This window comes from Tachysurus fulvidraco, chromosome 3 (assembly GCF_022655615.1).
Source record: "Tachysurus fulvidraco isolate hzauxx_2018 chromosome 3, HZAU_PFXX_2.0, whole genome shotgun sequence".
NCBI classification, from domain to species: domain Eukaryota; kingdom Metazoa; phylum Chordata; class Actinopteri; order Siluriformes; family Bagridae; genus Tachysurus; species Tachysurus fulvidraco.
In genome coordinates, this window is record NC_062520.1 from 4,374,239 (window position 1) to 4,384,959 (window position 10,721).

General features: G+C 42.7%; 1 protein-coding gene across 1 annotated transcript; it reads left to right on the plus strand.

Annotated features, from left to right (window-relative positions):
• Positions 1-2,483: 2,483 nt before the first annotated feature.
• Positions 2,484-10,547, plus strand: myo3a (myosin IIIA). The gene is made up of 6 exons (XM_047811837.1): positions 2,484-2,745; positions 2,827-2,974; positions 7,911-8,002; positions 8,144-8,184; positions 9,550-9,783; positions 10,261-10,547. Exons 2-6 carry the CDS (start codon positions 2,854-2,856, stop codon positions 10,352-10,354), a joined length of 582 nt encoding a protein of 193 aa, XP_047667793.1. The 5' UTR covers positions 2,484-2,745; positions 2,827-2,853; the 3' UTR covers positions 10,355-10,547.
• Positions 10,548-10,721: the final 174 nt, after the last annotated feature.

Sequence of the window (10,721 nt, forward strand, 5' to 3'; positions counted from 1 at the left end):
TCACCCGCGACCATTAATTGAATTGCACGCAACATGTTTTTTATATTTTGTTTTTAAGGACCTGCCCCAACCCGCCCGCACTAAAGTGATAATTTCTTTACCCGCCCCAACCCGCGACCCGGGACGACCCACGCATCACTAGTCTATAATGTACTGTAAATATCACCATTTCTTTTCCCCAGGGTCTGGAGAAAGGGTGTATTCCATGATTGATTTTTAGGAATTTGCAATCCATGACCACATTCGTTGGGACTAAGTATAAATGAACCTGTGCGTAACATGTTCTGTCGTCTTTTTCAGCTTTTAGAGGACACATGGTGAGAAAACAAGTGGCTGATGATAAAACCAAAGCCAAAGAGGATGCCGTTATTGTTCAACTTCAAGCAGGTACTGTAAGAAAAATATCCCCAAACATTGCAGTTGGCACAATTTTATCACCCTTGTGAACATTCTCAACCTTTGTGTCTAGTATGCCGAGGATATCTGGCAAGGAAGAAATACAAGGAGTTATTGGATGAGAAGAACAAAGCTGCTACCAAGATCCAGGCACACTTTAGAGGGCACAAAGAGAGGAAGAGCTTCCAAAAGAAAAAGTGTGCAAATGTTTTTAGGTGGAATGAAAAGTGTTAAATGAATATCATCATGCTGACATGCTAACATGGTGTACTTTTTTTTTTTTTTTAGAGAAGCCATGCAAATGGAGAAAGAACCGAACACAGAAGAGGCAAAAGAGGACGTTCCGGTTGAGGAGGACAAGTCAGAGGCCGGAGAGGACGGATCAAAAGAGCCTGAGAGTAGTGAAGAAAAGGCTCCAGATGAAACACCAGATGAAACTCCAGATGAACCTGAACCCGAACCAGCATCTGGAGAAGAGTCTGGAACAAACAAGACTACGACAGAGGAAGTAAACCCGGAGCAGGAGTCCAAAGCGGCTACGGTTATCCAGAGCAACTTCAGAGGATACAAAGAACGCAAGAGGCTCCAAGCGGAAGGGCAGCTACCAGCAAAGGATAAGCAAGAAACCTCCACAGATCCCCAAACTCAGGAAAACGACTTAGTTCCAGATCCATCTGAAGAAGAAAAGCCAGCAGAGGCAGGACAGGTGACAGAGGAAGAGCAAAACACTTCTCAGGATCAGAACGACGGAGCTGATAAACAGGAGGAACCAGAAGCAGAAGAGAAAACAGAAGAAGAATCCAGCACCACTCAGGAAGAACCTGAGAAGGAGACGGAACCGACAGAACCTACATCTGAGGAACAGAATGGAGAGGAAGAAAAGACAGAAGATGAGAAAAAGGATGAAGAACAACCACAGAATCAGGACATCAATTTTGAAGTTTTCTCCAGACATGTGAGTGGAAAGGTTGCCTTGTTTCAGGAAGTTTATCGGTTGATTAGGGTTTTGTATCTAGAACCAGTTTACGTCTAGGAATAACAGGGTTGATTTAAAGGCAGGGTCTCCAATGTTTGAAAGCCAATGTTGACATATAAATCACCAAAACAAACACACCCCTAACCCAAATGGGTCCCACCCCTGTATTGATAGCTCCGCCCACACATACAAACGTAACCCGGGCGACTAACGGAAAGAAATGTGTCTTTATTATAGCTGAAGGGAAGAACGATACGATTGTAGATAAACAAACAAGCAAAAATGCCACACAAGCATAATGATGTAAAGGACAAAGGCATATATTAGTTCTGTGTAACAAAGCAAAACCAACGTTACTCACCTATCGAGAAGGAAAAAAGCGCCTCGGCGTCTTAAGTAAAGTCGGCCACATATTCACAGGTCGGAGTTTCCCGAGTCGATAACTCCTGAGCTAAACGCTGTTACTACACAAAACGCGGTTGTAGCTGCCTCTCTACATTACTACGATAGAAAAGAGGTGTTATTTGTGTAGTAACAGCGTTTAGCTCAGGAGTTATTGACTCGGGAAACTCCAACCTGTGAATATGTGGCCAACTTCCTGCTCCTTCAGTTCTCTCCAGCGCTGGAAAGCTGATCCTATATTAACACGTCCTACTTCTTGTCCTTATCGTAAGTCTTTCTTCTCTTTCTTTCTTTGTTTTTATCCTCCATGTCGATGTTAAAACCGCTTCCTGCTAATGTCACACATGCGCACCGAACACTCTCTCCGCCCCTATTGACAAGACCCGCCCCTTTCTGCTCATTGGCTACACGTTTGTTTTGTTTTTTGTTTTGATTTTTGTTTATTATTCGGCCCGACTCGGTTTTCTGAAGCATTTCTCAAAAATCTCAGACCCTGCCTTTAAACGCAGGAAGTGGAACCACAATAGATCATTTGGGGTCGGATGTTGGAGGAATAGGATCGGTTGTTGTAAAAGATGTTCTCATTTAGGTTGATAGACCTAGACCTTTTTCTTTAACATGGATAATTTTGGATTTATTTCCACCAATGGCACAAAAATAAACAGAACACATCTATAGCTAATCACAGACGTCCTGATATTCAAATGAACTTGATCTTTTAGTCCATATATGGAAATAAGTGCAGTACTGAGTGTACCTATGACCATATATGGAAGAAGAGCAAACAGGAAGTCGTTGCTAAACATACTGTACAGTGCTTTTTGCACATTTTACCGGATAGATGGTTCATTTGGATGCGTTTGTAATCTTCTAACCGACTTACTAAACAACATGACAGAAATCCTAAAAGAACTTTCCGGAACAATGACGGACTGACCGTTTGTTCTCCACGTCCTTAGAGATACAGCAGAGTAAATGGCATCAGCCATTATGACACGCTATGACAATATCTTTTGGCAGCCGTGCCATTATTTCTTTGTCTTCCTGTCCAGATAAACAGCGTCTCTGAGGACTTCCAGATGCTGCAACAGAAGCTGAATCAGATCATAATGGCTCATCAGATCAACCCCACCAGCAACGGCATGTTCACCAGAGGACAGGTCACGAACGGTTCTCAAGGGACCGATCAGCAGCTCTCAGGTATCTGACTTATCATTAAGAAAACTGTTTTCTTTCCATCTTTACGAAAGGTCTAATATATACTTCAGTACAGTAAGCGTTACAGTCAGTGCTTCGATTTTCCCATTATCCCGATTAAGCCTCACCTGCAACCTGCAGCAGGAGTCGAGCCTTTTGTTCTTTCCATTCGGTTTGAGCTTGAATGACTTTCCAGCTGCAGATGGTATCAGGGAATGAAAGTCCTTTTCTTCTATCACTGTGCCTGATTGTCTGCAACCCAGGAGATGTCTAGAGCTGAAACAGGAGCAGCGTTTCTCGACAAGCCGTGTCATCAGAAAATTCGCCGTTGTGAACCGGATTTCATCAGACGATACGTGTAATTGCTTTAAGGAACGAAAGAAAACGTAACATGCTTTAATGCTGTTCATTCTGCAGCTGAAGAATCTGTTATCTCAAAGTCAGACAGACATAGAAATTATTATTATCTATCATCAGGAAGGTTTTATTGTAGCTTCGATGTGAATGTTCGTAACATATATCGATTTTATTTTATTTCCACCTGTTTTGGTCGTTTCCATGTTGATAATCGAACGTCTTCCTCACGTCTCACTCCACAGTGGTGTTAATATGGAGCTCATATGAAAGCAGACGCTCAGGGTTTCCAGAATGTGTAGAGTTTCATCACTATTTCTGTTTTTCTCTACAATACTAGAGGTGATATATTCATAGAAAAGTTCAGATTGTTTTTTCCCACACAGATGTTTGTATCTTCAGAGTAAATGTTGATATAAAACCCAGTTCTGCTCTCTGAGAAGCTCCGAGTGTTTGTTCATCTAAAAAGCAGCTCAGATTTCTCTTCAACATCAACATCATCAACAGAGGGACAAACACACGTCTAAAACACACCGACAGAACGACAGAGTCCTGATTTATTTTACATCAGACTCACAGACACATCAGACGTGTCTTTATACTGATAGAAAATGTCCCAGAATTCAGACTGGTAAAAAGAGTCAAACGTTAGACATACAGCCGTTATACATACAGCCGTTATACATACAGCCGTTATACACACAGCCGTTATACACACAGCCGTTATACACACAGCCGTTATACATACAGCCGTTATACATACAGCCGTTATACATACAGCCGCTACAAATACAGCCGTTATACACACAGCCGTTATACATACAGCCGTTATACATACAGCCGCTACACACAGCCGTTATACATACAGCCGTTATACATACAGCCGTTATACATACAGCCGCTACAAATACAGCCGTTATACACACAGCCGTTATACATACAGCCGTTATACATACAGCCGCTACAAATACAGCCGTTATACATACAGCCATTATACATACAGCCGCTACAAATACAGCCGTTATACATACAGCCGTTATACATACAGCCGCTACAAATACAGCCGTTATACACACAGCCGTTATACACACAGCCGTTAGACATACAGCCGTTAGACATACAGCCGTTAGACATACAGCCGTTATACACACAGCCGTTATACACACAGCCGTTAGACATACAGCCATTAGACATACAGCCGTTAGACATACAGCCGTTAGACATACAGCCGTTATACATACAGCCGCTACACACAGCCGTTATACATACAGTCGCTACACATACAGCCGTTAGACATACAGCCGTTAGACATACAGCCGTTAGACATACAGCCGTTAGACATACAGCCGTTAGACATACAGCCACTACACATACAGCCGTTATGCATACAGCCGTTATGCATACAGCCGCTACACATACAGCCGTTAGACATACAGCTGTTACACATACAGCCGTTAGACATACAGCCCCTACACATACAGCCGTTATGCATACAGCCGTTACACACACAGCTGCTACACACAGCCGCTACACATACAGCCGTTATACATACAGCCGTTATACATACAGCCGTTACACATACAGCCGTTACACATACAGCCGTTACACATACAGCCGTTATACACACAGCCGTTATACACACAGCCGTTACACACACAGCCGTTACACACAGCCGCTACACATACAGCCGTTATACATACAGTCGTTATACATACAGCCGTTAGACATACAGCTGTTATACATACAGCTGTTATACATACAGCCGTTAGACATACAGCCGTTATACATACAGCCGCTACACATACAGCCGTTAGACATACAGCCGTTATGCATACAGCCGTTACACATACAGCCGTTACACACACAGCTGCTACACACAGCTGCTACACACAGCCGCTACACATACAGCCGTCATACATACAGCCGTTAGACATACAGCCGTTAGACATACAGCCGTTACACATACAGCCGTTAGACATACAGCCGCTACGCATACAGCCGTTATGCATACAGCCGTTACACATACAGCCGTTACACACACAGCTGCTACACACAGCCGCTACACATACAGCCGTTACACATACAGCCGTTACACATACAGCCGTTACACATACAGCCATTATACATACAGCCGCTACACAAACAGCCGTTATACATACAGCTGTTAGACACACAGCCGTTAGACACACAGCCGTTATACATACAGCCGTTAGACATACAGCCGTTAGACATACAGCCGTTAGACACACAGCCGTTATACACACAGCCGTTAGACATAAAGCCGTTAGACATACAGCCGTTATACATACAGCCGCTACACACAGCCGTTATACATACAGTCGCTACACATACAGCCGTTAGACATACAGCCGTTAGACATACAGCCGTTAGACATACAGCCGCTACACATACAGCCGCTACACATACAGCCGTTATGCATACAGCCGTTACACATACAGCTGCTACACACAGCCGCTACACATACAGCCGTTACACATACAGCCGTTACACATACAGCCGTTACACATACAGCCATTATACATACAGCCGCTACACATACAGCCGTTAGACATACAGCCGTTACACATACAGCCGTTATACACACAGCCGTTATACACACAGCCGTTACACACACAGCCGTTACACACACAGCCGTTACACACAGCCGCTACACATACAGCCGTTATACATACAGCTGTTATACATACAGCCGTTAGACATACAGCCGCTACGCATACAGCCGTTATGCATACAGCCGTTACACATACAGCCGTTACACACACAGCTGCTACACACAGCCGCTACACATACAGCCGTTACACATACAGCCGTTACACATACAGCCGTTACACATACAGCCGTTACACATACAGCCATTATACATACAGCCGCTACACATACAGCCGTTATACATACAGCCGTTAGACATACAGCCGTTAGACATACAGCCGTTAGACATACAGCCGTTACACATACAGCCGTTAGACACACAGCCGTTAGACACACAGCCGTTAGACACACAGCCGTTATACACACAGCCGTTATACACACAGCCGTTAGACATACAGCCATTATACACACAGCCGTTAGACATACAGCCGTTAGACATACAGCCGTTAGGCATACAGACAGAACATACAGACAGAACAAATCCGTTTCAGTTATGAATCTTCTCATGATGGACAATGCCTAAATTTGAAAGACTGATTCTTTTCATTACTTGATAATTTGATCCTTTGTCCCAGTCGTAAAAAAGATCTGTCCTAATATTTAAACACACAGAAACACACACACACACACACACACACACACATACACACAATCGTAATCAAACTTGATTATTGTTGCTGATTCAAATGGCCTTTTGATATCAATCACATTTCTCTTTCTACAAAAGGTCATTAAATGCTAATCATATTTCATGAGGAAACACTTTGCGTAATTACGCTTAGCGTTAATACGAACACTTTAAATTGGCTTCAGTGCCCTGAGCGATGGAGAATTACTGATGACCTTTCAGTGGGCATGTTACAAACTTCCTCCTCCTGCTGAAACCTGACAGTGCTGATAAATCATTTTCATGCTAGCATGGGCTACATCGATGCTAAGATAACAAATCAGAAGAGTTCATATCTGATGTCCATCATCTCACTTTTATTGCGTCCACTGATTTGTTTGGTCTGGTTTCTCACTGTGTGAGACCAAAAATGTGAGACCACATACACACACATAAACACAGACATAACACCTACACACTGACACATACACACACATAAACACAGACATAACACTTACACACATACACACACATAAACACAGACATAACACTTAAACACATACACACACATAAACACACACATAACACCTATACACACACAACACGAACATACATACACAAAAACACACACCTACACACTGACACATACACACATAAACACACACATAACACTTACACACACATACACACAAACACACAACACCTATACACACACATACACGCACAAACAAACACACACACATAACACTTATACACACATACACACACATATCACCACACACACATAAACACACACATAACACATAAACGCAAATAACACCTACACACTGACATAAACACGCAGGTTCGAGTCTCGGGCCGGCAATACCACGACTGAGGTGCCCTTGAGCAAGGCACCGAACCCCCCCAACTGCTCCCCGGGGGCCGCAGCATAAATGACTGCCCACTGCTCCGGGTGTGTGTTCACGGTGTGTGTGTGTTCACTGCTGTGTGTGTGCACTTTGGATGGGTTAAATGCAGAGAACAAATTCTGAGTATGGGTCACCGTACTTAGCCATATGTCACGTCTCTTTCACTTTCAAACACACATTTCTAAACATTTATACACACACACAAACACATACATAACACGAACACTAACACACAAAAACAGACACACAACACCTATACCCATACATACAAACACACACATAACACCTAAACACACACACAACACACATACACACTCACATAACATGTATACACGCATACACACACACACACACAACGGGTAGTCAGATAACAATGTCTCGTCTCCGTTTCCCACAGCTGGTACACAGCAGACACGGGTCTCTCGCCGGGACACCAAACCGAAGACACTGAACACACCTGAAGACTCAATGTACTACAACCTCCTCAACGTGAGTCCGTTTTCACGCTCAGACAAAAATAGAGAGGTTCATTTCCCACTTCCACTTCCTGTATGTTCAGCTCATGAGGATGTTCTCTCTCTCTCTCTCTCTCTCTCTCTCTCTCTCTCTCTCACTCTCGTTTTCCCACAGCAATCTCTCCAGGATGACAAGAAGAGGACGAGGAAGCAGAGGTGAGAGAGTTAGACCTTTGTTACGTACAAACACCAGGCTAGAACAGAAAGTGTGTGTCCGCATCAGAATCACACAAAATGCAGTGATTATAGAAAATAATTCAAAGCTAGAATAAAAATGGACATATACAAATTCCAACATTTTACATTTTAAAGACCAAATAAAACAAAAAATCTGTACATATTCAAATGTTGTATATAATTAAAGTCGACAAATGTTTGAATTGAACAAATTTATAAATGTTAATTTTATCAAAAAATATTTATGGATATTTATGAATCTTTTGAAGTCTTCTGGTTAAAGTATTAGATTTGTTGAATGGGAAGAAATCTAGTGTGTGTTGTGTATGTGTAGGTGTGTGTACATGTGTGTGTACGTGTGTGTGTGTATGTGTGAGCATGTTTGCATGTGTGTAAGGGAGAGGGAGAACAGTCCAGCACTACCAATGAGAGATGTTCTTTGAAAATCAAATGCAGATTTTTAGATTAGATCAGATTAGATTCAACTTTATTGTCATTACACATGTACAAGTACAAGGCAACGAAATGCAGTTAAGCAAGATGGCTGTCAAGAAGAAAAAACAGTGTCATTGTGTGTGTGTGTGTGTGTGTGTGTGTGTGTGTGTGTGTGTGTGTGTGTGTGTGTGTGTGTGTGTGTGTGTGTGTGTGTGCGTGCGTGTGTGTGCGTGTGTGTTTGTGCGTGTGTGTCTGTGAGTGTGTGTTTGTGCGTGCGTGTGTGTGTGCGTGTGTGTTTGTGCGTGTGTGTCTGTGTGTGTTTGTGTTTGTGCACGTGTGAGTGTGTGTTTGTGCGTGTGTGTGGTTGTGCGTGTGTGTGTGTGTGTGTGTGCGTCTCTGTGTGTTTGTATCTCTCTGTGTGCGTGTGTGTGTTTGTGTTTGTGCACGTGTGTGTGTGTGTGTGTGTGTGTGTGTGTGTGTGTGTGTGTGTGTGTGTGTGTGTGTGTGTGTGTGCTTGTACGTGTGTGTGTGTCATTTGAGACACACGGAGTAATTTAAAGAGATTCTCACAGTGAAATAATAGAATTGAGAGAAACCCACTGAAAGAAAAGTGATGGAGTTGGAGGTCATCACTGGACTGCTACAGTGATCAGCTCTGAGAGGCCGAGAAACCTAATTACAGCTACACAAGCTGTAGAATTCTCTAGAACCTCATTTTTAGAAACTGAAACTTTAATAAGATTTTATAAAGCACAGAAAGTCTTCTTCGTCTGTCAGATTCTGTAGTTCTCAGAATCACATGATTCCTGGGACATTTAGAATAATCGGGAGCTTTTACAGAAGACGCTGTGTCTTGTCATGTACTTGTCATGATCGACTCCGGTGCATTACTTTCCCTCTGATCCCCAGCCCTAAGAAGCTGTTGGACCCTCATGATGAGTATTACCAGAATCTGAACAGCACAAACAGTACACCTATAAGCACAGAGACACCAGAGACAACGGAGACACCAGAGGCAACGGAGACAACGAAGACACCAGGGACAACGGAGACACCGGAGACACCAGGGACAACGGAGACACCGGAGACACTGGAATCCGAGATCCTTGCATCTGACACGCCCGGATCTCCAACCCAGGACGGGTAAGTGCTCTGGAACTCCACATTACACCTACACATGCTCTATGCAGCCAGTCCATAATGTTGTGTTGATATAATTGTGAGGAAAGTTTCAGAGGTTGCCAGATTTTGGAAAATGCAGTAATAATAGAAAATATGTACCAATAAAACAGATCATGTTTGGTTTATGTAACATAAAAGTACAGGAGAAGTAAAACATGTGCAATTAAAAACACTAATAGGATGAGAGATGTGAGACACACACACACACACACACACACACACACACACACACGCATGATCCTTTGCTTAAGGAGGTATTGACCTTGCAAGTCTCGCCAGGCAAAGCGTATTCCGAGACAGTGATGTATGGCTGAAGTGTAAGATGATAAAGTTGTATAAAGACAAACAGCTCCATTACACACACAGTCTCTTTTTATTCCTGCTTCATATCCTCCATGCCATTTATAGCTCCATCTGCTCTCTGCACTCTCTTCCCAGAACGCTGTCTGTGGAAAACGAGGACAACCCTTACGACTACAGGAAGCTGTTGAGGAAGACCTCTATGAGAGGAAGGCTTATCGAACAAAGCTAGACTTTGTTGTGTTCTGGGCTGATGATTTTTTTTTATGTAAATACAAATGATACAGATGTTTGTAAGGCTTGTTGAGCCATTCTGGATATATATATTTATACATTTTTATATCTATATTTATTACAGGACACTTAAATACAGAGAACGGCGTAAAACAGCTAACGAGAAATAAATGCTAATGGAAATGAACTAGCATGAACTTGCATTAGCTCGTTTTTATGTCCGAACAGATTATTTGCAACCTACTTAAAATGCATCTCAGGATAACGATTTGTGTACGAAGCTAAATAGTTTACATTCTAACTAAGTCAAAGCAGGTTCTTCACCGAATGGATCTTAAGACCTCCTGCACTGTGTGTGCACTTTA